The following is a 27975-nucleotide window of genomic DNA, read 5'->3' as shown; positions in this document are numbered from 1 at the left end:
CAATCAGCATTTTTGGTTCCTTTTCATTGGAGCTGAGAATAATTCTGGACTTTGTTCCATGTTGGTTTATTTGTATAACCTTGTTTTCACAGGCAACATATATATTTCCTTCATCGTCACATGTAAGCCCTTTTGGAGATTTGATTGTTTCATGGGCAAATTTAAACAAGACTGTTCCTTTTGGGTCTAGAGCAATGATTGAATGAGCGCCTTGGTCAGAGACGTACAGAACATTTCGTGCATCATTTGACGTAAGATACTTCGGTTCCTTAAACAATGGCTTCCCTTCATTGTCATAGTAGATTTGTTGTTTAACCGTACCAGTGAAGGTTACATACTGAACTTGCCAGTCTGGGACAGTGTAACTAGTCTGTATGAAGAGAGAAATAGCAAGACCATTGTAAAAAACTGCTATTCCATAACATTTGCCATTTTTGTAAAATGCTTCTGTTGTATTGCCTTTGTTAGTTTGAGAATTATGTTGCCTTATCTTTGGTGCTTCGGTACAATTTTCATATTTCCAAACTGTTGTTTCATTTGGTGTTGTGAAGTAGATAGCATTCTTCCTTATGCCTTCAGTTTCATTAGCGTTGGCTTGTATTGTACAAAAATCATTTGCTACAGAGTGCTTTTGTAAAATGTCTGATTTATGCATAATGCCGGTAGCATTGTCTTGGTAGCATTGAGACAGTTTGTAACCATTGCTATACCTTTGAAGAATGCAACATATTTCCCCAGAAGCGGGAACAATCCCTAAACCAAATGCTTGTATGTTATGGTCTGATTTGCAGTAGTTTCTATTAGATACACAGTTTTTGTGTTTACATTCTTCAAAGCCATACGTCTGAACTGGAACAAGATGGTTTTCAATCTTGGGGGTCTTTTCTTTTGCTTTCTGGTAGTTTTCCTTACCTAGTAGTGTATGACTGTCGGATAACGGAATCTTTTCATGGTGTTTGCAACAGTTTAAACACATAAATGTTTCACATACTTTACAATATCCCACAGCTTCTTTCTCCACATTTGGCACACAGATTTCACAGCAGTTGTCAAATATTTCACTGGAGTTTACTTGTTGTGTATCAAAGTTTGTAATCCTTTCTATAAATCTCATTGTTTCTGTCTGAACAGTTTTTGTTTCTATGGTATTTGTCTGTGTTTCTCTGTTCTTTCTTTTTTCATCTTTTGTCTGTGTAGATGCACATTTTGTATCCAGTCGAAAGTGATATTTCACCCAAAGAGCTATAACTCCTAGTATGCCAATAAAGAGACTAACGAGAAAATATGTCAAATCGTACATTATGAAACACTATTTCTTACATAGAAAAATATTTTCCAAATGTTTTTGAATACTATATCAACTTATTATAAACCAGCCAGTATCTAAACCTCTCGTAATAATTCTCCGTGAAAGTGAAATTTAACAGAAGAATTAAAAAATCCTGAAAGTATCAGTAAGCCAATCAAGAGGCTGCTGTATAAAGTTTAATCTGTATTTACCGGTAATATTCTATACATAGCAAGAAACCTCCCTACAATGTTATTGCACACTATATACAAATAAGTTTCGTTGTTAAGCATTCTACATGCACTATGCAGTTGCATAGATTTAAAATAGTCCTAGCATTTAAACTTCCTCTATTGATAAAAGCAGAGACATATGCTATCTGGGCTGTTATTGATTAACATGATATAAATAAATAGTTTGAACAAGGGCAAGTCAGTTATACCAGATAAGGTATGTTACCGGTAGTTAAAGTCTTGCTCTGTATACAGCAATAAGACAATTTTAAGAAAAAAGCATGGTGCTTTTTCAGTATCTGCTATAATGGACATTATATAACTGTATCTTGATTAAGATCATGAAAATTAGAAGATGCAAGTTTTGATTTTACATACCTAATCTGTGTTGTGACTGTTGTCAATGAAATTTAAAAAAAAGTACCATATAAGAGTTTTGTTCCTGCGGAAACATCATTTATGATGTGTTTGAGGATAACAGTTGTAGTGCAGACATTTGTTCCACTGAATTAATATCAAAATTCCTCATTCACTGGCTTCTACAACATCTACCATTGGCTGTAATCTGACAAAATCAAGTTGTAACAGCTTCCTTATAATAATAATATATTTTTTGCTGAATTAAACATCATATAGTGACAACTGTTTTTATACGCCCGTTTGAAAAACGGGACGTATTATGGGAACGCCCCTGGCGGGCGGGCGGGCGGGCGGGCGGGCGGGCGGGCGGGCGGCGTCCACAGACCTTGTCCGGAGCATATCTTCTACATGCATGAAGGGATTTTGATGAAACTTGGCACAGTTGTTCACCATCATGAGACGGAGTGTCATGCGCAAGAACCAGGTCCCTAGGTCTAAGGTCAAGGTCACACTTGGAGGTCAAAGGTCAAATTCAAGAATGACTTTGTCCGGAGCATATCTTCTTCATGCATAGAGGGATTTTGATGAAAGTTGGCACAATTGTTCATCATCATGAGAAGGAGTGTCATGCGCAAGAACCAGGTCCCTAGGTCTAAGGTCAAGGTCACACTTAGAGGTCAAAGGATACAAGAATGAAAACTTTGTCCGGAGCATTTCTTCTTCATGCATAGAGGGATTTTGATATAACTTGGCACAAATGTTCACCACCATGAGGCGGAGTGTCGTGCGCAAGAACCAGGTCTCTAGGTCTAAGGTCAAGGTCACACTTAGAGGTCAAAGGATACAAGAATGAAAACCTTGTCCGGAGCATTTCTTCTTCATGCATAGAGGGATTTTGATATAACTTGGCACAAATGTTCACCACCATGAGGCGGAGTGTCGTGCGCAAGAACCAGGTCTCTAGGTCTAAGGTCAAGGTCACACTTAGAGGTCAAAGGATACAAGAATGAAAACCTTGTCCGGAGCATTTCTTCTTCATGCATAGAGGGATTTTGATATAACTTGGCACAAATGTTCACCACCACAAGACGTAGTGTCATGCGCAAGAACCAGGTCCCTAGGTCTAAGGTCAAGGTCACACTTAGAGGCCAAAGGTCAGATACAAGAATGACTTTGTCGGAAGCATTTCTTCTTCATGCATGGAGGGATTTTGATGTAACTTGACACAATTATACACCATCATGAGACGAAGTGTCATGCGCAGTTCCCTTTAGAATTACTTCCCTTTGTTGTTACTATAAATAGCTTATATTGTAACTTTTTCATTACTAGTCGTAGGGAAAAATCGAGACCACTTTTCTGTAGTACAACATGCATGCTACATCCAATTTTGAGGTGTATTTTGACCAGTCTCTACCTGGTAAAGATTTTTATGTGGACTTACAATTTTTTTTTTGATTTTTTTTTTTTTTTTTTTTTTTTTTTTTTTTTTTTTTTTTAAGATTAACTTCCCTTAGTTGTTACTATAAATAACTTATATTGTAACTTTTTTTATAATTGACCGTAGGGAAAAACCAAGACCACTTTTCTGTGGTACAACATAGATGTTACTTTCCAATTTTAGGTGTATTTTAAGGTATCTCTACCTGGTAAGGAGTTTTTTTGTGGACTTAGAAAAACAAAACACTTAGTTATTACTAAACAACCACAAAATTAAAATTCCATTTGCAAATACAGGTGGTAGAGTAAAGAAATTTGCTGTGACGGGCGTATATTGTGACATTCTTGCACTCTTGTTCAATTATTTCTTGGTCCCTTCAGGCTTATTTTCAGTTTAATCACAGCCCTTTAGACACCCCAAAGCAAACTTCTATTATAGGATCATCCAAGTGCCTTTAACAAAGTTTGTAGTTACTGTGGTACCATTAATTTTTGTAAGGGAACAATTTTCGTTAATTTCGTAGTTCAAATTTAGTCCTTACAAAAACTAAAAATTCCTATATATGTTTAATCCTTTGACTTTCACAAACTTAAGCTCAAAAAAAGTAGTAGTTTTAGTCAAAACTACAGAATTTATGCGCATGAAATAAAACAATTTCTCAGTATAATATGCCAGTAGATAGCTATAACTATGGTCACTAATTCTAATGATATCAATTTATGCATTTAGTTGAGATCTGTCAGAAAATCAAACTGTTTGAATAATTTTAGTTAATGTGTAAATTAAGCAACAATTCAAACCTGAAGTACATCTACGTTTGATCTTGAGTTTTGTTAGATAACATACTAATATCAATCAAATCGGCCTGCCGGCTTAGCTCAATAGGGAGAGCATTGGTCTGTATGTATTGCGGGGTCATGAGTTTGATTGATTCCAAGGCAGGGTGTATTGTATGTACTCTGTGACGATTTGATGAAAGACATTTGTCTAAAACCATTTGTTTTCCACCTCTGATTCAGATGGGGAAGTTGGCAGTTACTAGCTGAGAACAGGTTTATAATGGTATAGAATCCAGGAACACTGGTTATGTTAACTGCCTGCCATTACACAACTGATATACTGTTGAAAATGGCATTAAACCCAAAACGAACAAAATCAATCTGATCTGTAAGAGGATCCTCAGTCAAAACACAGATGACCTGAACCATTTTGTTAAAAGCACACCATACATTATATTTCAGTTGACTGGCATTGAGTAAAATGGAAGCTCTTGGATCAGTCCAGCAGAAAGTGTCTTGTGTGTTTGAGACAACAGTGTTGAATGAGCAGTCAACTAAACGGGAAAATCAGTTTTACAAGGTAAAAAGTAAAATCAATTTCACATCCGCTTTGTAACTCTTGAACCCCCTGAAGGATTTCAAAGAAATTTGACACAAATGTTCACCATACCAAGACGACATGCAGAGCACATGTTTTGCATGTCTCACTTCAAGGTCACAGTTATACTGAGGGGTCAAAAGTCATATCAGTTTGTTTTGTGTCCGCTCTGTAACTCTTGAACTGCTTGCAGGATTTCAAAGAAACTTGGCACAAATGTTCACCACACCCAGACAACGTGCAGAGCTCATGTTTTGTATGACTGGCTTCAAGGTCAAGGTTAGACTTAGGGGTCAAAAGTCATATATGACTTTGCTTTGTGTATTTTGCTCTGCATTGCAGTGCTCTTGAATTTATTTGGCAGATCCCTTTTTAGCTCGACTATTCGAAGAATAAGTAGAGCTATCCTACTCAACACGGCGTCGGTGTCGGCGTCGGCGTCACACCTTGGTTAAGTTTTTCGTACCAATCCATATTTTGACAAAGTCTTTTGAGGTAAAGCTTTGAAACTTTCAACACTTGTTTACCATCATCATGGCCAGTTATAGGCAAGAGCACATAACTCCATCAAGGATTTTGGCTGAATTATGGCCCCTTTTGACTTAGAAATCATGGTTAAGTTTTTCGTACTAGTTCATATTTTGACAAAGTCTTTTAAGATAAAGCTTTGAAACTCTCAACACTTGTTTACCATCACCATGGCCAGTTATAGGCAAGAGTACATAACTCCATTAGGGATTTTGGCTGAATTATGGCACTTTTTGACTTAGAAATCTGGGTTAATATTTCGTACCAGTTCATATTTTGACAAAGTCTTTTGAGATAAAGCTTTGAAACTTTCAACACCTGTTTACTATCACCATGTCCAGTTATAGGCAAGAGTACATAACTCCATCAAGGACTTTGGCTGAATTATGGCCCCTTTTGACTTAGAAATCTTGGTTAAGTTTTTCGTACCAGTTCATATTTTTTGTAAAGTGTTTGACATATGGCTTTGAAACTTTTATCACTTATTTAGTATAATAGTCTCTATCTGTAGGAAAGAGAACATATTAACTCTGTCATCTATTTTGGCTGAATTATGGCCCTTTTTGGACTTTGAAATTGGTTCTGTTTTCATACAAGTCCATGTTTTGTCAAAACTATTTGACATATGGCTTTTAAACTTTGAACACTTGCTTATCATTATGATTTACATCTGTAGGCAAGAGTACACAACTATTTTGACTGAATTATGGCCCTTTTTGGACTTAGAAATTGGCTCATATATTGTCATTTAGTGCAAGACTTATCGAAATCAAAGTAATACAGGAACATTGTTTGTCTAATCTATTTATTTCTTTTGTCTGAATGTCCGTAGAAATATTTTGACCCCATTCTTCAATCAATTCTTCGAATAGTCGAGCGGGCTGTCATCAGACAACTCTTGTTTAGCTCACCTGTCTCGAAGTGACAAGGTGAGCTATTGTGACTGCTTGATGTCCGTTGTGCATTAACAATTTCTAAAAAAATCTTCTTGAAAACCACTGGGCAGAATTACACCAAACTTCACAGGAATGATCCTTGGGTGGCCCCCTTTCAAAACTTTTCAAAGAATTGAATTCCATGCAGAACTCTGGTTGCCATGGCAACCAAAAGAAAAAAACTTTAAAATCTTCTTGTCCAAAACCACAGGGCCTAGGGCTTTGATATCTGGTGTGTAGCATCATCTAGTGATCCTCAAAATTGTTCAAATTATCCCCCTTGTGTCAAATATGGCCCCGCCCCGAGGGTCACATGGTTTATATAGACTTATATAGGGAAAACTTTGAAAATCTTCTTGTACAAAACCACATGGCCTAGGGCTTTGATATTTGGTATGTAGCATCATCTAGTGGTCCTCTACCAAGATTGTTCAAATTATCCCCTAGGGTCAAATATGGCCCCGCCGCGGGGATCCCAAGTTTTACATAGACGTATATAGGAAAAAAAGTTTAAAAATCTTCTTGTCTGAAACCACAGAACTTAGACCTTAGATGATGAAGTTCAGTTTAAGATTGTATATAAACTATTTGTATAGGTTGTTGCATCAGAGAGGATCAAACAGAAGGCTATAGATAATGATATTCATACAGCTCTAGTCACTGAGAAACTGGATGGAACCTGTGTCTATATTTCACAGTTTGAAGGTACGATAAATTTCTACATTTTTTGTCATAAAATAAGATTTTTAGCTTACATATGCACCTTGTGCTCATGGTGAGCTTTTCGGATCATTGGATGCTCATCGCCTGACTGTCCACCTTATTTTCAGAAAAGAACCTCCTAAATTAGTATGCCATTTTCAACCAAATTTTGCAGGAATGTTCCTTAGGTGATCCACAGTCAAATTCCTTCAAATCAAGATTTTCTGTGCTGAATTCTGGTTGCCATGGCAACTGAAAGTAAACACTTTAAAAAAAATTTTACTCAGAAACCATTGACCCAGTTTTGAAATAAATTTACAGAAATGTTCCTTTGGTAACCCTCTACCAAATTCATTTATTTAAATTTCTGAATCCTGAGCTCATGTGTTAGAATCCCAATAGGAGCAAACTTGGACTCCACAGTCGTTAACCAGGGTAAGAGTACTGGCCTGAAATTTCTACAACTTGTTCAAAATAACTTCATTTAAACTAATCTGTTTTAGTTCACTATAATTGATACAGACAACAATACAATTCTTTATTAAATGTTTGTTTGTTTTTGGTTTAACGCTATTTTTCAACAGTATTTCAGTCATGTAACAGCAGGGAAGTTAACCTAGCCCGTATTCCTGGATTCTGTACCAGTACAGACCTGTTCTCCGCAAGTAACTGCCAACTTCTCCATATGAATCAGATGTGAAGGACAAATGATTTCATACTCAATGTCTTTTATCAAATTGTAATGGAGAACATACACCCTGCCCAGGGATCGAACTCGCGATCCTATGAGCTGAGTGGGCAGGCTCATTATTAAATGAATTCAGGGTGCTGAATATTTTATGGAGCACATAATTATTTATTTATTGCCTGAACAGAATTATGTTTTTATGTTTAAAAGTAGGCCCCTGACGGGTTTTCAAAATTATTTTTTTTTTTCTGCATTATTTTCTGCTTCTGTATAGAGAAGGATTACGAGAAATAAAATGTTTGCTTGGGTAACGTGTAGCAAAATGCATGCATCTCAGTATGATTACACACCTGATGTAAACAGTCAAAGTTAATAGTGTGTTGTAACCTCTAGGGTGTTCCAACTTTACGTGATGTATTAGTCATGTGATTTCATAGCCTTTATCAGGGCAGTCATTATTGATTCTGCCTTTGCGACCAGTGGAGATCATGATCAGCCTGCACATCCTTGCAGTCTGATCAAGATCTGTACTGTTTGCTTTCAGTCAGCATATTTTTGGTAAGCATCCCTTTTGACAGTTAATGGCACTGTCCAAATAGAAAGATGGACAAGTTCATTATAGAAATTAAGCAGGTTGAGGGGTAGAAGTAATTGTTAACACCAGTTCATATAAATGCAGAAGCAATATAGATAGTTGTTATTATATTAGGCAAACCATGGCTTTGGGCAAGATATGACAGAAAACCAACAAAAGGGGCTGAGAAAAGGTTCAAGAAATTTCAACACCAGAAACAGAAACAACAGGGGTCAGATGACAGGTCGAACAAAGCTAGTCAGTTTCAGTGGGACATGGATAAAGACTTTAAGGTAAGGTTTCTAAAGACAGAAAATCCCTCCAGAAAACTCCTTCCACCCTTAATTTACAAACTCATTGATTATATTCTCAATATTAAACATGAAATGACTAATTATGTCTCCCACCATGCAGTGGTGTGGGAGACATATTGATTTACTCCTGTTTGTGTCTGTCTGGATGTCTGTCTGTTCGCAAAGCTTGTCCGCACTCTTAAGTCAAACATTTCTCATCCGATCTTCACCAAACTTGAACAAAATGTGTTTACCAATAAGTTTGATAACTAGCCAAATAGGACCAGGCACTATTATGGCCCTTGAAATTTGTTTTTGATAATCAAAGCACTCAAAGTCTGATAAGGCAGTTGAAGTCTTGGTGCATGGTTGACTCATATACTACTATTCAGATGATTAGGCAGTTTTGGGAGACGTGTGCTTTTCTCAAAGCATTTTTTTTTTTAATTAAAGTGATAATAAATTATTTAATGACCAGGGTTGTTAATAATTACTTGCAAAAGTAATGCATTAAATTAGCATTACTGAGAAAAAATCGGCATTAAATTAGCATTAGCATTACTCATTTTTGTCAAAATAATGCATTATATTAGCATTACATAGGGTCCATTAGCATTAGCATTACTCTTTGTGAATCATTGCATGTTATAATCAAATCACTATTTGTTTGTTTTTTTTTTGTTTTTTGTTTCGTTTAATCATTTTAGTTGTTTATTTTATAGCAGCAACACATGACAATCACTTGTAATGAATCAAATCTACCAACTAGGGATTATATATAATTTGTATGAAATACTTGAAATGATCCAACAGCACCATAAGAAACACAGCATTTAAATTCTTCAGTATTTTTGTATCCATCTGTGTCTCCAGTGCTTGACATTGTTAATGTATTATAGTTTATCACTGTTGCATTTTTATACGCCCGTTTGAAAAACGGGACGTATTATGGGAACGCCCCTGGCGGGCGGGCGGGCGGGCGGCGTCCACAGACCTTGTCCGGAGCATATCTTCTACATGCATGAAGGGATTTTGATGAAACTTGGCACAGTTGTTCACCATCATGAGACGGAGTGTCATGCGCAAGAACCAGGTCCCTAGGTCTAAGGTCAAGGTCACACTTAGAGGTCAAAGGTCAAATTCAAGAATGACTTTGTCCGGACCATATCTTCTTCATGCATAGAGGGATTTTGATGAAAGTTGGCACAATTGTTCATCATCATGAGAAGGAGTGTCATGCGCAAGAACCAGGTCCCTAGGTCTAAGGTCAAGGTCACACTTAGAGGTCAAAGGATACAAGAATGAAAACTTTGTCCGGAGCATTTCTTCTTCATGCATAGAGGGATTTTGATATAACTTGGCACAAATGTTCACCACCATGAGGCGGAGTGTCATGCGCAAGAACCAGGTCCCTAGGTCTAAGGTCAAGGTCACACTTAGAGGTCAAAGGTCAAATTCAAGAATGACTTTGTCCGGACCATATCTTCTTCATGCATAGAGGGATTTTGATGAAAGTTGGCACAATTGTTCATCATCATGAGAAGGAGTGTCATGCGCAAGAACCAGGTCCCTAAGTCTAAGGTCAAGGTCACACTTAGAGGTCAAAGGATACAAGAATGAAAACTTTGTCCGGAGCATTTCTTCTTCATGCATAGAGGGATTTTGATATAACTTGGCACAAATGTTCACCACCATGAGGCGGAGTGTCATGCGCAAGAACCAGGTCTCTAGGTCTAAGGTCAAGGTCACACTTAGAGGTCAAAGGATACAAGAATGAAAACCTTGTCCGGAGCATTTCTTCTTCATGCATAGAGGGATTTTGATATAACTTGGCACAAATGTTCACCACCACGAGACGTAGTGTCATGCGCAAGAACCAGGTCCCTAGGTCTAAGGTCAAGGTCACACTTAGAGGCCAAAGGTCAGATACAAGAATGACTTTGTCCGAAGCATTTCTTCTTCATGCATGGAGGGATTTTGATGTAACTTGACACAATTATATACCATCATGAGACGAAGTGTCATGCGCAGTTCCCTTCTTTCGAATTACTTCCCTTTGTTGTTACTATAAATAGCTTATATTGTAACTTTTTCATTACTAGTCGTAGGGAAAAATCGAGACCACTTTTCTGTAGTACAACATGCATGCTACATCCAATTTTGAGGTGTATTTTGACCAGTCTCTACCTGGTAAAGATTTTTGTGAGGACTTACAATTTTTTTTTTTGATTTTTTTTTTTTTTTTTTTTTTTTTTTTTTTTTTAAGATTAACTTCCCTTAGTTGTTACTATAAATAACTTATATTGTAACTTTTTTATAATTGACCGTAGGGAAAAACCAAGACCACTTTTCTGTGGTACAACATAGATGTTACTTTCCAATTTTAGGTGTATTTTAAGGTATCTCTACCTGGTAAGGAGTTTTTTTGTGGACTTAGAAAAACAAAACACTTAGTTATTACTAAACAACCACAAAATTAAAATTCCATTTGCAAATACAGGTGCTAGAGTAAAGAAATTTGCTGTGACGGGCGTATATTGTGACATTCTTGCACTCTTGTATGAACATGAGCTGCTCAAAGATTTGAGCGTTTAGTCTGCTTTACAGTATTTACCTAGGTAATCTATAGTTAAATACATGCATGACTTTCTTATATTACATCTGAATTTTTCTTTTACCATTACCATTACTTCATAAAAGACACTTATGTTGAAAATTAAGTACCTGTTTAATGACTTCCTAACAGCCTAATTTGAAATGACATGTAAAAGCTAGCTGCCTTAAGGTCTTTAACATCACTATCAGTGGTATACTGTTAATTGATAAAAAGATGTTAAAAGATAACAATAGATTCTGTTTGATATTTTGGTTGACAAAACTAATTATGTCACACTTTAATTGTTATGAATTTGCGCTTTGGAGCTGTCCCAGATTTTAAATGTATAGTTTAATGCATTAATTTGCATTAGATACACTGTGAATGTTATTGAAAATTTAATTGGTTACAAACAAAAAGTCCTAGTGTTTTAAGTAAAATTGTATGTTCAAAAATGTTTCATAACTAGATAGTCCATATATGATTTAAATTTTATCAGTATTTAGGCAGAATATTGTGCATACCTGAACATTTGGATTTTGTTTTATGTCCTTCTGATTGAGTTTTGTGGTATATCTCTGGATCTGATCTGGTTCACACCAAGTTAACTTGAACCTGGGATTTCCAGTGATACAGAAAATAATGCCTAAGTAATGCTGAGCATTAGCATTACTAACTTTGGCAATAAATTAGCCTTATTTGTAATGCTAAAATTGTGGCATTAATAATTACTTGGCATTATTTGAAAAAAATAATGCATTATTAATGCATTAGCATTAGCAGTAGCATTACTACAACCCTGTAATAATGACAAATTATTACATAAATCTTTAGGTCCATAGTTTGTGCTATATGACCAGACCTTGGGAAATAGTTTTGACTTTTGAACGACAAGCCATTGAGTAGGTGTATACTAATAAATAAAGTTTATACTTGTCCATTTAATAATGTGAAATCATTAATCTTCATGGGGGACTAAATTTTGTGGCTTTCGAGATTGCATATATCCATGAAATTATATCCCAATGAACCAGTAAAACTCTGATTCAGTTTATGTTCAAAAGCTAAAATCCAAGAATTGATATCACATCGAAGTAGCCATTTTTGCCTAAATCAGGAAATTTCATGCCCACAAAATTAAAAGATTTTACAGTAGTAAAAACTTATTTCAGACTTTGCATAAATTGTCAATTGTCAGGCTATGTAAAATGAGAGGCAGGATGTTCAGGTGCATTTTTCTCTGGATTTTTTTTGTGTTGAACCTTTAACCTGCTGGCGGCAAGTGATTCTGCCTTTGCGACCAGTGCAGACCAAGATCAGCCTGCGCGGACTGTTAGCTGTTCAGTCAGTAAATTTTCATTGAACACCCCTTTGAATTATAAGTGTACTGCTCAAACTGGATGATGGACCAGTCCATTTTAGAAATTTAGCAGGGTAAAGGTTAAGAAAAGATTAAGAGGGATCATAAGAATATCTGCCACTTTGTCCACTGTCCTTGTCGTCTGCTTCTTTTAGCAATTTTGTTTCTGCTCAGTACCTTACATTAGTGAATATAGCTTATATGTTTATATTTCAAAATTAGTTGCAATTGAGTTTATAAAAGACTTAGAATTTTAAGTTGCTGTTGATGTGAGCGCTCCTGATAAATGTTTTTTGTTTGTATCTAAGAATATTTATAGCCACCATTGTTCTATCATTTAGGTGAATTGTTCAAGAATAATGACAATACAGAAAAGACAGCAGTTTCGGAAACTTCCCCTGGAGTTCTTGATGCAACTTGTACAGTGTGTATAAACTGGACTGCAGTTTAAAGACTTTTCCAGAAGATTGTTTCATTGTTATGTTTCATGTTGCCTTTGTTAGCTCACCTGAGCAATGCTCAGGTGAGTTTTTTTGATCGCTCGATGTCCGGCGTCCGTCGTCTGTCGTCCGTCGTCTGTCAACATTTAGCTTGTGTATGCGATAGAGGCTGTATTTTTCAATTAATCTTCATTATTATTGGTCAGAATGATAACCTTGATGAAATCTAGGCCGAGTTCGAAAATGGGTCATCTCGGGTCAAAAACTAGGTCACTAGGTCAAATCAAAGAAAAACCTTGTGTATGCGATAGAGGCTGTATTTTTCATTTAATCTTCATGAATATTGGTCAGAATGATAACTTTGATGAAATCTAGGCCGAGTTCGAAAATGGGTCATCTCCGGTCATAAACTAGGTCACTAGGTCAAATCAAAGAAAAACCTTGTGTATGGGATAGAGGTGGTATCTTTCAATTAATCTTCATGAATATTGGTCAGAATGATAACCTTGATGAAATCTAAGCCGAGTTCGAAAATGGGTCATCTCGGGTCAAAAACTAGGTCACTAGGTCAAATCAAAGAAAAACCTTGTGTATGCGATAGAGGCTGTATTTTTCAAATCTTCTTCATGAATATTGGTCAGAATGATAACCTTGATGAAATCTAGGACGAGTTCGAAAATGGGTCATCTCGGGTCAAAAACTAGGTCACTAGGTCAAATCAAAGAAAAACCTTGTGTATGCGATAGAGGCTGTATTTTTCAATTGATCTTCATGAATTTTGGTCAGAATGATTGCCTTGATGAAATTTAGACCAAGTTCGAAAATGGGTCATCTGGGGTCAAAAACTAGGTCACTAGGTCAAATCAAAGAAAAACCTTGTGTATGCAATAGAGGCTGTATTTTTCAACTGATCTTCATGAAATTTAGCCAGAATGATGACCTTGATAAAATCTAGGCTGATTTCGAAAATGGGTCATCTGGGGTCAAAAACTAGGTCACTAGGTCAAATCGAAGAAAAACATTGTGTATGCAATAGAGGATGTATTTTTCAATTGATCTTCATGAAATTTGGGCAGATTGATTGCCTTGATGAAAACTAGGTCAGTTTTGAATATGGGTTATCTGAGGTCAAAAACTAGGTCACTAGGTCAAATTAAAGAAAAATCTTGTGTATGCGATAGAGACTGTTTTTTTCAGTTGATATTTATGAAATTTGGTCAGGTTGATTGCCTTAATGAAATCTAGGTCAAATTTGAATATCGGTCATCTGAGGTCAAAAACTAGGTCACTTGGTCAAATCAAAGAAAAAACTTCTGTATGTGATAGAGGCTGTATTTTTCAGTTGATCTTCATGAATTTTGGTCAGAATGATTGCCTTGATAAAATCTAGGTCGAGTTTGAACATGGGTCATCTAGGGTCAAAAACTAGGTCATATCTAAGAAAATGCTTGTTTTATCGCAAGAGACCAATTTTTTGGTCCAATCTTAATGAAAATTGGTCAGAATATTTGTTTCCATGAAATCACTAGGTCAAACATGTTTTACACTGTTATGGAGTGTTTCTTAGGTGAGCGACCTAGGGCCATCTTGGCCCTCTTGTTTTATTTTGTAGGAAACACCGGAATACTGGATCCCAGCTTCAGGAGTTGAGATCGTAGCTGGATCTCCTGTACCAGATGATATAGGTCACACTCCAGGCTGGGTACCAGTTAGTCCATCATCAAGACAACAATGCTGGCACCTGTCAGCAGTAGATCTGAACCTTGGTCTGGCCCTTGTACTAAGGTAGGATGGTAGTGAAGTTACTTTTTGATGGATGATGTGAGAGACTTGATTATATATCGTATGTATCAGTGAAACACAAATGTAATAGTTTAGCTTCAGAAATATATATTTCTTAAACCAAAGCCCTTTTCAAGGACTTAGATTTCAAAATGCAAACAAAGGACTATGTTAAAGATGAAATTGTCCGAGCAATGTAAATTGTAATGGTCAAACTGTATGCAGTTTCGGACGCTATTATTTGGTCACCAAGATTACTGCATTTGTATTCAAATATATTAAGATAATTTATATGAAAATCAAATATTGGCACGTTTAGTTTAGTATTTGTTGCCATCCTTAATTTTTGTTAAGTTGAAGATATTTATTTACATTTATACACTCATTTCCTTGTGAACAATATTTATTACGGTAGTCCCCTTCCTTTGAACTCCTGACGGATCTATAAGAATGCCCTCTGTCTGTCCTATCCTCTACAAATCTGGATCCTGCGATAACTCAAAAAGTTTTCAAGCTAGGTTTGTAAAGCTTAGTTTGTGAATAGAGGGCAATATGAAGAGTATGCGTGTGCATGACATATGCTTGAAGCTCAAAGGTCAAGGTCACTATTGAAGGTCAAATAAAATTTGTTTCTACTCCATATCTTTTATATGCATTGATGGATCATCCTAGTGCTACACACAAACACTGCTCATGATGAGACAGAGTGTCAATGCATGATCTATGCTTGTTGGTTAAAGGTAAAGGTCACTATTTAAGTGTCAAGGTCAAGTAAAAAAAATTTACTTTTAATTTCATGGAAGGATTTTTTTAGTACTACACAGAAATGTTCCGCATGATTAGGCTATGTGCTGCGCACATGATCCATGGTTGTCAGTCAAATGTTAATGTCACTACTGAAGGTCAAATAAAATTGTTTTTTCACGGGTAGGGGACTTCTGTATTTCCACTTCAATACTCGGTCACTTGTTTTGAAGTACCTTTGACATTTGTAACATTTTGATTTGCTTTCTTTTCATCATTAAATGTTTCATTTTTTCCAGGGAGATAGATGACAGTGATGAACTGTGTATAGATTGTCTACACATGTCAGAACTAGAGGGACACACAGCAGAACTTATTGGGACCAATATAAATGGAAATCCATATGGTAGGGTATAATCTATCTCCCTATTTCATGGGAGGCATATTGTTAACTCCTCTGAATTTTGAAAAAAAACTACGAGGTATTGTTATTGTTGATTGTTAGCGTTGGATAAATGTTTTGCTTGACTTTTCGAAGAAAAAGTAGAGCTATTGCACTCGCCCCGATGTCGGCGTCGGCGTCACCGTTGGTTAAAGTTTTTTATAAAGTCAAATATCTCTGTTATTATCAAAGCTATTGACTTGAACCTTAAAATAGTTATTTACTATCAAAGTCTACACCAGAAACAATCCCCATAACTCTGAATTGAATTTTGATGGAGTTATGCCCCTTTTTAAGGACGGATTACACCAAACCGGAAGTGACTACTCAGTGTTACATGTGAAGTAGTCCAAAATGTAGTTCCATGCTATGGATGAAATCTGGTATAATGAGTGACATGAGGAGGTGACAGTTAAATTTTTGGCTTATGTTTATTGCTTATTGTATTGAGAAAAGATCTAGAACATTTTCATTGTAAATTTCCTGGAATAAGTTTTATTCTTTGCGAAAAATGTCTACCTACGCGTAATTGCTAAACGGCTGTTTTCATGGGGGCATTTTTAGAGGGTGATGTTTCTCAGAACAGATTATTTTTCTTATATACAACATAACATGTCAATATTTTTCTATTTTTGATAAGAAGACATGTTATACTAAATGACCATATATGGTTTTCATATCATTGAAATGCTCTAAAGTGCTGAAAATGAGGTCTGAATGTTTTGTTATTAATATGAAATGAATAAGGAATTGAATTGGTAGAATGTAACCTTGACTTAGAATTTTTTGTTAAAGTTTTTGATAAAGTCAATTATCTCTGATACTATCAAAGCTATTGATCTGAAACTTAAAATAGTTATTTACTATCAAAGTCTACACCAGGAGAAACAATCTTCGTAACTCTGATTGAATTTTGATGGAGTTATGCCCCTTTTTGACTAAGAATTTTTGGTTAAAGTTTTTGATAAAGTCAAATATCTCTGTTATTATCAAAGCTATTGACTTGAAACTTAAAATATTTATTTACTAGCAAAGTTTACACCAGAAGAAACAATCCCTATAACTCTGATTTGAATTTTGACAGAGTTATGCCCCTTTTTAACTTAGAATTTTCGGTTAAAGTTTTTTATAAAGTCAAATATCTCTGTTACTTATCAAAGCTATTGACTTGAAACTTAAAATAGTTATTTACTTTAAAGTCTACACCAGGAGAAACAAACCCCATAACTCTGATTTGAAGTTTGACAGAGTTATATCCCTGCTTAACTTAGATTTTTTGGTTTAAGTTTTATAAAGTTTTTACTGGCAAAGCTCTAATTCACACTGAGAAAAGTCGAGCGCACTGTCTTACAGACAGCTCTTGTTTGTTTAGGTCCTTTTCTCAAAAACTATAAAAGCTATGTAGAGATGGTACCTAAAAATTCAAATTGCATCTGATACTACTTTCTGTTGAAAAAATTAATACAGGAGTGCATCAATTATATAATGGTTTAACTTTCATACTTCATTTTTCATGCTGAAAGGCAATATTTAATCCGAAAAATTTGGTCCTACTTGGAAAAGTGAAGCCAGTGACAGATAACTCTTCTAGGACTATTAAGTTCTCTGAACAAAGTATGCATAGATTCGGATGTGTTTCCCAAAAATATAGTTTTCTTCAAGATCTATGAATAAATTTTCAAACAAAAAATTTGAGCATTATCTTTCATTTTCAAACGAACTTATTCAAAGTAAATTTATTTTATTTATTACTGCCGATAATTTACAGGTATGGTATGATCATAGGAAAGAAAACATTATTCGTGAGAAAAAAAATAAATAGACTATATGAAATTTACGTCATCGAATCCCTCAACATTTTACAAAATTCGTTTGCCAAGAAAATTCAAGGCCTAAAAATGCACGAGTTAAAAACAGAGCGATATAAAAATGTATATTCTATCTGATGGTCACACCAAAACCATACCAAAAACTGTACCGAAAGAAGTTATTTCACTTTTTATGACACGCACCTTGTGTTTACAAATGGACCTAATTTGCATATTGACCGGGGCGTGCGGAATCACATTTACCTTGCGGAATCTACCGTTATAGAAACTTCTGTTAATATAATGCAGACGTTCTTTAGTATAAATAAAATGGTTGTGTTAGTTAAAAAGAAATGACAATCACCTTTGTTTAGCTAATACACCAAAAACAACGAAGCATATGTCGCTGTCAAAGGTTCCCGTGTTTACTGCACGGTGCTATGTTAAAATATTGCTAGCGTGAGATAAGCGATTTGCACTTCAGTTTTGCACTTGATTTGTTGTTTTTGTCGTTGAATACGTAGCCTTAGGTACCATCTCTAAGCTATGGCTATGAAACTTTGCACGCTTGTTTATCACCATAAGGTGACTGTGTAGGCCAAGAACCATAACTCTGATTTGCATTTTGTCAGAATATTGGCCCTTTTTGTTAGCTCACCTAGTGACAGGTTGAGCTTTTGTGATCACCCTTCGTCTGTCATCCATTGTCTGTCCGTCCGTCCGTTCACAATTTCCTTGTGAACACGATAGAGACCACATTTTGTAATTGATTTTTATCAAACATGCACACAACTTGTGTTGGCATAATATCTCAGTTCCTGTCGAAAACTGGCCAGATCCTGTCATGGATTCCAGAGTTATGTCCCCTTAAAGCGCCAAAATTTACTATTTTTGGCTTGTGAGCATGATAGAGACCACATTTTGCAATCAGCTTTAATAAAACTTGCACACAACTTGTACTGGCATAATGTCTGGGTTTCTTTCGAAAACTGGCCAGAACCCTTCATGGATTGCAGAGTTATAGCCCCTGAAAAGGCCAAAATTTGCTATTTTTTGCTTGTGAACACGATAGACAACATATTGCAAAAAACTTTAATCAAACTTACACACAACTTGTATTGGCATAATGTCTCGGTTTCTTTCAAAAACTGGCCAGATCCAATCATTAGTTCCAGAGTTATGGCCCCTTAAAGGTCCAAAATTTGCAATTTTGGCTTTTGCAGTCATATAAAGACTTCATTTTTGGTTTCAATTTGATAGAAACTTGCAAAATGTCTTCAACAACAATAAATCTTGGATTCCATAATGAATCTGTCAGATCCAAGCATACGTTCTAGAGCTTTTTCATATCTGATTACCTCCCCTGATTTTAATCAAAATGGATTTATATCGGTAAGTACTTATAGGACTCATTTGAAACTTCATTATTTTCATAAGTTGGACTCAGACAATCAGGGTAGATAACTATGGACTGATTTTATGTCAAATTACCTCCCTTTATTTCAAATTAAAGTGGGTATATCTCCGTAACTAATGAAGATACTGATCTGAAATTTCATTTCTGCCATGAAATGGACTTGGACAATCAGTGAAGATACATGTTGACTGAAGTTATGACAAATTACCTCCCTTTATTTTTTATGTATTCAATATACCTATCAGCTTCTAATGAGATTGATTTGAAACATTATTTATGTCTTCCATGGTAAGAAATTTCTACTTTTACTTACTTTTCTAATATGTTGTTGTAAAGCCTTGTACTCTGTATGTTCTACATGCATATACCAATGCATGATTACCTCCCCTGATTTTAATAAAAATGGATTTATTTCAGTAAGTATTTTATATGACTCGTTTGAAATTTCATTATTGTCATTGGTTGGACTGAGACATTCAGAATAGATAACTATGGACTGATTTTATGTCAAATTATCTCCCTATGTTTCAAATTAAACTGGGTGTATCTCAGTAACCAATGAAGATACTGATTTGAAATATCAATTATGCCATCAAATGGACTTGGACAATCAGGGTAGATAACTTTTGACTGAATTTATGACAAATTACCTCCCTTTATTTTATGTAAATGATATACCTCAGCAGCATTTAATGAGATTGGTTTAAATGTTATTTAAGTCTTCCAGGGTAAAGAATAGTCATGCTAATATAAAAATGCAGGATTTGAGCCTAGGACCCTCAAACTCAGTATGGAGATTGGCCCTGACTAGTATGTGACCCACAGATCAAAAGGGACTGAAGAAGAAAATATTAATCCTGATGATATTTCATGTGTATGCCTATGTGATCTATGTCAAAACTTGATCTTATGACTAAAGAGCAATGGTACTCAGGTGAGCGATATAGGGCCATTGTGGCCCTCTTGTACTTGAAAAGTTTGTGTTTCTTTGTTAAAATTTTTGTTTAGGTCCATCTTTCTCAAGAGTTACAGCTTTGAAACTTTGCACACATGTTTATCATCATTAGATGACTATGTAGGCCAAGAACTTTAACTCTGACCTGCAGTTTTTTTCTTAAATTATGGTCCTTTTTGTACTTAGAAATTCTGAACTTTAACTCTTTTCTCATATAATGTCAAGCACTGGCAGACAAGTGATGGCATTCATAGGCGGTGCTCTTGTTTTTGACTTTGCCATCTGTTCATATGTTGGGCATCAGCATTTAGCTCATCCAGGCTTATTCCTAAAAAATCCTGGCTGGATTTCAATGAAACTTCATAGGAGTAATTGGTATAAGCATAGTTGTGCATGTCATCGGCTCATCCTGCTCTGATTAGATTTCATAAACCATTAAAGATTGTTTTTAATAAAATTTGTTTGAACTACTTGTCGTACTTTTGATGGGATTGGAAATTCATAGAAAAGATCAGTATAACTTCATTATCATAGGATTTTATGGTATAAATAAAATCTGAAAAGTAGATCCCTCGGAAGCACCGAGAACAAGGCAAACAGTGAAAATTGCAGACTCGGTTTGATTGAGTCTGTTCATGAGCAGTAATGGAAAATGCAACACTGCCCACGCCCCCCAGCACCGGCCCAAGCAGTATTCAATCTTCAAATCTAAATGAGTTGAAATCAGTGCTCCCGAAGGACCAGAAAATATAGCCTAATTGTGCATATCTTTGGCACATCACTCTTGTTTGGAGAGATATGCCCCCTTAAGGTAGTTCTGCACGTTTGAAAAACCGGAAGTGATGGCTTAACGTCATTTATCCAGAAAACGTAGAATAAAGCCTGGATTCGGCGTACAAAAATGAAAATCATTTTATGAATTACTTGAAATTTGTGAGTAAATTTATTACAAGGGCACTGTTGCTATATTTCTAAAGTCAAAATATGATATAAAAACATACGACACTTTAAAATAATTAAAATATTGTCTTAAAATCAGTGTGAAATGTCCGTTTCACTTTAATCATGGTCAGATATCTCAATAATAAGCACACGGACCTATACATTTTATTTCACCAAATTATAAGCCATGTGTTTATTTACAACTGTGAGAAGTTTCATCAAAATCTACATTGTAGAAAAATTTCTATTCGCGAAAATGTTATGAAAGTAATGATTTTCCCATAGACTCCCATTATGAAATATTGCGTGCGGTCCAGATTTTTCAAATCAGTCAAGCAAAAAATCAAGCACACGACCCTATCTTTTTTATGCCCCCGAAGGGAGGCATATAGTTTTTGAACCGTCTGTCATTCTGTCAGTCTGTCGGTCTGTCCGCAATTTTCGTGTCTGGTCCATATCTTTGTCATCGATGGATGGATTTTCAAATAACTTGGCATGAATGTGAACCACAGTAAGACGACATGTCGCGCGCAAGACCCAGGTCCGTAGCTCAAAGGTCAAGGTCACACTTAGACTTTAAAGGTCATTTTTCATGATAGTGCATTCGTGTCCGGTCCATATCTTTGTCATCGATGGATGGATTTTCAAATAACTTGGCATGAATGTGAACCACAGTAAGACGACGTGTCGCGCGCAAGACCCAGGTCCGTAGCTCAAAGGTCAAGGTCACACTTGGACGTTTAAGGTCATATTTCATGATAGTGCATTGATGGGCGTGTCCGGTCCATATCTTTGTCATTCATGCATGGATTTTAAAATTATTGGGCATGAATATGTACCACAGTAAGACGACGTGTCGCGCGCAAGACCCAGGTCCGTAGGTCAAAGGTCCTAAACTCTAACATCGGCCATAACTATTCATTCAAAGTGCCATCGGGGCATGTGTCATCCTATGGAGACAGCTCTTGTTGTTTGCTGAATTTTCTAGGTATTTTCTGAATTTTTAAAAAATCAGAGTTCAATCAAATTCTACATTGTAGAAAAAATTTTGATCCAGAACTACCTTAAAGGTTTTTTTATATTAAATTTGTCTTGCCAGCTTCTTCTCTACATTATGTTGGATTTGAATGAAACTTTATAGGAATGATCGCTAGCAGGCCTTTTTATATGTATACTATGGGATTTACAATTGAATGATTTGTCAGTGTGTTATGTTCCTTTGATCTTTATACATAAAATCTTAAACCATTTGTACTTTTCTGAATTTTTATCAGTAATAAATGAATCTCAGTAATAAATGTTACGAATCAAGTCTTTAGGAAAATCACTGAGTTAATATATATACTTACTTTATTTTACAGGGATTGGTAGTAAGAAGTTCCCAATCCATTTCTTGGTAATACACGGGTCACTTAGGATCAGAACTCGACCAGAAATCCAGATGGAGGCGATTAAAATGTGGTTTCAAAATGAGGGTCAAGTTGAAGGACTTGTTTGGCACTGTGCCAATGGTACACTGTTTAAGGTGATGTTTTTATTTTTTGCATAAACAAAAATGGAGAATGAGTACTTGTTGCCTGTTAGCGAACCCTGATGTTTAGGGGTCAGTAGGTCAAGAGATTTAGGTTTCTTTGGTCAGTCATGTTTACTGACAATGATTTAAGTGCATGATTTTCAGTGGCTGAACAGTTATGCTTGCAAAATTCATGTCACTTGCCCTTCACCAGTATTGGTTGGAAACACTTAATCGGACGTAGAATTATATTTTATGTGAGGAAGACATCTACGTAGTTTCCAGAAGGTTAGTGGTACTATCTATGTGTCAGCCCATGCCTGAAATAATGTATGGAGCACCTAGGTTCTTGACCATAAAAGGGACCTGCCAGCTTAGCTCAAAAGGAAGAGCCAGATCTAGGGATCGCAGGGTCGTGAGTTTGATACCTGGGCGAAGCCTTTGTTCTACATGACGATTTGGTAAAAGACATCGTGTCTAAAATCATTTGTCCTTAAACTCTGGTTCGTGTGAGAAGTTGTCAGTTACTTGTGGAGAACAAGTGTGTACTGGTACAGAATGTAAGAACACTGCCAGCCATTACATAAATGAAATACTGTTGAAAAACAGCGTTAAACTCAAAATCACCATAAAGAGCTGAAAAGTTGTCATATGACAGGTACTTACAACCGAGCAAAAACAAACTAGTTTATTATTTTGTTTGTTCTTCACGTGATTTAAGTCTAATGTCATGTTTTTTCAGCTGTTCAATATATTTCTTTTTCAGTGTCAGTATGATTTTTGTTTTCAGCTTCATCGCAACCATGTTGCATTACCATGGCCAGTAGAATCACCAACCTTGACCAGACAGCGTGTATCAGTTGCCGTGGATACCACAAATTACGAGTTAGACAACAATGACAGTTTGATAGCACAGTTTGGAAAAGTGTACGGTCATACATGTGAATCAGTGAAAGACTTGAAAAATTTATTTATGTCAGAGGAACATGTCTCAACTGGAGTCGGTCCTCAGGAACAGATTGGTTTCCAGACAAAAATTAATGTTACCATGTCTTAGCAAAGGGAATATATCTTGTAATATGTTTTGTATTGTTATATCTTATTGTTGTCAAGGTTGATACTAAACAGGCCTTGCATTTTTCAGGACTGGTCTAGTTTTCAGGCTCTTTGGCAGACAGAATTTCCCTATATAATTCAATAAAAAGAAAAGAAAATTTTATGCTTTAAAATGTAGATTTTCAGGTTTTTGTTTTTAGCTCAATGCCCGTCATCCGTCTGTCAACATTTTCAAAAAAAAAATCTTCTTTTTGAAAACCATTGGACAGATTTACACCAAACTTCACAGGAATGATCCTTGGGTGGCCCCCTTTCAGAATTTTTCCAAAAATTGAATTCCACACAGAACTATGGTTGCAATGACAACCGAAAGAAAACAAATATTAAAAATCTTCTTGTCCAAAACTGCAGTGTGTAGAGCCTTGATATTTGGCAAGTGACATTAATGGTTCTCTATGAAATTTGTTCAAATTATGCCCCTTGGTGAAAAGAGGCTCCACACCGGGGGTCCCAAGTTTTACATAGACTTACATAGGAAAAAACTTTAAAAAATCTTCTTGTCATAAACCACAAGACCTAAGCCTTTGATATTTGGTATGTAACATTGCCTTGTGGTCCTCTACCAAGATCGTTCAAATTGCTACCCTGAGGTTTATAGAGGTCCTGTTCCGGGAATCCCAAGATGTACATAGACTTATATAGGAAGAAACTTTAAAAATCTTCTTGTCTAAAATTGCACAGCCTAGACTTTTGATATTTGGTAAGTTTCATTGCTTAGTGGTTTTCTACCAAAACATGTTCAAATTATTCCCCTGAGGAGAAAAAGAGGCCCTGCTCTTGGGGTCCCAAGTTTTACATAGACATATTGAAACAAAATTAAAAAACTTGTCTGAAAGTTCAAAGCCTAGGCCTTTGATATTTGTTATGTAGCATTGCCTGATGGATTGCTAACAGGATTGTTCAAATTATGACCCTAGGGTGAAAAGAGGTCCCGCCCCGGGGATCAGTTGTTATATAAGTTATATTGGAAAACTACTTCAAAAATTATCAGATCATATTTCCTAGACTAAATTTCCTAAATAAAAATACAGCATGTACCGTACTGATAAATATCAAAGGGAAATTGCATATTTCATAGTCTAGCTTTTTGAAATATTGTTTCTATCTGTTTTTAATTGAAGATGTAATAAAATACTTGTTTAAATACTTCTTTTGTTTTGATATGTCTACCCATTTCATAAGAGGCATCTTGTATTTGCCTTTGCCATCTGTCCGTTGGCATTTACCTTGTCTTGACATCATGTCCATAACCACTGGATAGATTATATTGAACTATTGCACCTTCTTTAATATCTTTTTTTGTGGGGGGACTATAGGAACGCACTTTACCGACCGCCTGTCTGCAATTTCGTGTCTAGCCCGTTCAAGATGATTTTAATATTACTTAGCACATATGTTCCCCATGATGGAACGACGTGTCATGTGCAAAACCTGGACCCCTGGCTCAAAGGTCAAGGTCACAATTGGAGGTTGAAGGTCAGCAGTGCTTTTTTCAAGTCTGTTTCATAACTCTGCCATCCATGATGTTTCCCCTGATGAAGCGACATGTCTTGCGCAAAACCCAGAGCCCTTGCTTAAAGGTCAAGGTCACAATTGGAAGTCCAAGATCAATAGGGATTTATTTCCTGCCCGGTCCAGAACTCATCACGGGATTACAGTATTACTTGGCTTAAATGTTCTCCGTGATGAGACGTTTCTTGTGAAACATCAAGAACCCTAGCTTAAAGGTCAAGGTCAAACTTAGAGATCAATGTCAATAAGATTTTTTTTCCTGTCTGGTCTATAATTTTGTCAGGCAAAACAGGATTTAAATATCATATGGCAGAAATATGCCCCAGGGTGTTATGCACACAACACGGAGCTGAAAGGTAAAGGTCACACTTGGAAGTCAAAAGGCCAAAAGGGATTTTTCCTGTCCAGTCTGTAACTCAACAATCTTTAAAGGGATTTAAATATTGCATGGCACAAATGTTCACCACCATGGGACGGATTGCCATGCGCATGAACCAGGTCTAAGGTCAAGGTCACAAAGGTCAAATGTCAGATACAAGAATGACTTTCTCCGGAGCATTTCTTCTTCATGCATGGAGGGATTTAGATGTAACTTGTCACAAATGTCCACTATCGTAAGACGAATTGTCATGAGCAAAATTCAAATCCCTAAGACACTAAAGGTTAAAGGTCAAATTCAAGGATGACTTTGTCCGGAGCAATTTTAACTCGACTTTTCGAAGAATAGTCTATCTATTCTACTCACCCTGGTGTTGGCATTGGTTAAAGTTTTGCATGCAAGTACATATGGCTATCATTTAAAGGCACATAGCTTTGTAACTTATTTTTTCTAGGTTAATTACCAACCTCACTGGATCAAGTCTCATAACTTTGACGTGTATTTTGGGCATATTCTGCTCCCTTTTGGGCTAAGAAAACTTCCAGTTAAAAGTTTTGGTTGAAACTCTATTGATATTTCAACATTAGATTAATATATTCTTGCTTTCTTGCTTCAGTTCGAGTAGTCGAGCACTGGCTGTCTTTCGAACAGCTCTTTTTTCTTCATGCATGGAGGAATTTTAATGTAACTTGGCACAAAAGTTCACCACCCTTGGTTTTAGAATTACTTTCCTTTGTTGTTACTATAAATATCTTGTATTGTACTTTTTAGCTCACCTGTCACATAGTGACAAGGTGAGCTTTTGTGATCACGCAGCGTCCGTCGTCCGTACGTCCGTGCGTAAACTTTTCCTTGTGACATCTCTAGAGGTCACATATTTTGTGGGATCTTTATGAAAGTTGGTCAGAATGCTCATCTTGATGATATCTAGGTCAAGTTCGAAACTGGGTCACGTGCCATCAAAAACTAGGTCAGTAGGTCTAAAAATAGAAAAACCTTGTGACCTCTCTCGAGGCCATATATTTCACAAGATCTTCATGAAAATTGGTCAGAATGTTCACCTTGATGATATCTAGGTTAAGTTCGAAACATGGTCACGTGCCATCAAAAACTAGGTCAGTAGGTCTAAAAATAGAAAAAATTTGTGACCTCTCTAGAGGCCATATATTTCACAAGATCTTCATGAAAATTGCTCAGAACGTTCAACGTGATGATATCTAGGTCAAGTTTGAAACTGGGTCACGTGCCTTCAAAAACTAGGTCAGTAGGTCAAATAATAGAAAAACCTTGTGACCTCTCTAAAGGCCATATTTTTCATGGGATCTGTATGAAAGTTGGTCTGAATGTTTATCGTGATGATATCTAGAAAAAGTTTGAAAGTGGGTCACGTGCAGTCAAAAACTAGGTCAGTAGGTCTAAAACTAGAAAAACCTTGTGACCTCTCTAGAGGCCATATATTTCATAAGATCTTTATGAAAATTGGTCAGAATGTTCACCTTGATGATGTCTAGGTCAAATTCGAAACTGGGTCACGTGCCATCAAAAACTAGGTCAGTAGGTCAAATAATAGAAAAACCTTGTGACCTCTCTAAAGGCCATATTTTTCATGGGATCTGTATGAATGTTGGTCTGAAAGTTCATCTTGATGATACCTAGGTCAAGTTTGAAACTGGGTCACGTGCCTTTAAAAAACTAGGTCAGTAGGTCTAAAAATAGAAAAACCTTGTGACCTCTCTAGAGGCCATATATTTCATGAGATCTTCATGAAAATTGGTCAGAATGTTCACCTTGATGATATCTAGATCAATTTTGAAAGTGGGTTACGTGCCTTCAAAAACTAGGTCAGTAGGTCAAATAATAGAAAAACCTTGGGACCTCTCTAGAGGCTACATTTTTCATGGGATCTGTATGAAAGTTGGTCTGAATGTTCATCTTGATGATATCTAGGTCAAGTTCGAAAGTGGGTCACATGCCTTCAAAAACTAGGTCAGTAGGTCAAATAATAGAAAAACCTTGTGACCTCTCTAAAGGCCATATTTTTTATGGGATCTGTATGAAAAATGGTCTGAATGTTCATCTTGATGATATCTAGGTCAAGTTCGAAACAGGGTCATGTGCGGTCAAAAACTAGGTCAGTAGGTCTAAAAATAGAAAAACCTTGTGACATCTCTAGAGGCCATATTTGTGAATGGATCTTCATGAAAATTGGTCAGAATGTTCATCTTGATGATATCTAGGTCAAGTTCGAAAGTGGGTCACGTGCCTTCAAAAAGTAGGTCAGTAGGTCAAATAAAGAAAAAACGTTGTGACCTCTCTAGAGGCCATATTTTTCATGGGATCTGTATGAAAGTTGGTCTGAATGTTTATCAACTGGGTCATGTGGGAAGAGGTGAGCGATTCAGGACCATCATGGTCCTCTTGTTTATTACTGGCCATAGGGAAAAATCGAGACCACTTTCCTGTGGTACAACATGCATGTTACATCCAATTATTAGGTTTATTTTGACCCATCTATACCTGGTAAAGGATTTTGTACTAACAACTGTAGGC

The 27975-nt window shown here is 36.2% G+C and overlaps 1 protein-coding gene across 1 annotated transcript; it reads left to right on the top strand.

The window, feature by feature from the left end:
- Positions 1-4556: 4556 nt before the first annotated feature.
- Positions 4557-23635, top strand: LOC128550270 (uncharacterized protein C12orf29 homolog). The gene is made up of 7 exons (XM_053528957.1): positions 4557-4681; positions 6759-6867; positions 8262-8419; positions 14428-14600; positions 15641-15747; positions 22267-22430; positions 23209-23635. The coding sequence occupies exons 1-7, from the start codon at positions 4583-4585 to the stop codon at positions 23473-23475; spliced, it is 1077 nt and encodes a 358-aa protein (XP_053384932.1). The 5' UTR covers positions 4557-4582; the 3' UTR covers positions 23476-23635.
- Positions 23636-27975: the final 4340 nt, after the last annotated feature.

The sequence above is a fragment of the Mercenaria mercenaria genome, chromosome 17, assembly GCF_021730395.1.
Source record: "Mercenaria mercenaria strain notata chromosome 17, MADL_Memer_1, whole genome shotgun sequence".
Lineage (NCBI taxonomy): Eukaryota > Metazoa > Mollusca > Bivalvia > Venerida > Veneridae > Mercenaria > Mercenaria mercenaria.
The sequence above is the reverse complement of the archived record's forward strand: the minus strand, read 5'-3'. Positions and strand labels throughout refer to the sequence as shown.

What these genes read in the sequence shown, in the direction of transcription:
- LOC128550270 (XM_053528957.1), top strand. Translation starts at nt 4,583, where the DNA reads ATGGAAGCTCTTGGATCAGTCCAGCAGAAAGTGTCTTGTGTGTTTGAG. An exon ending in ACATGGATAAAGACTTTAAG is followed by an intron (nt 8,420 to 14,427) that starts GTAAGGTTTCTA and finishes TTTATTTTGTAG; the next exon opens with GAAACACCGGAATACTGGAT. An exon ending in GGTCTGGCCCTTGTACTAAG is followed by an intron (nt 14,601 to 15,640) that starts GTAGGATGGTAG and finishes CATTTTTTCCAG; the next exon opens with GGAGATAGATGACAGTGATG.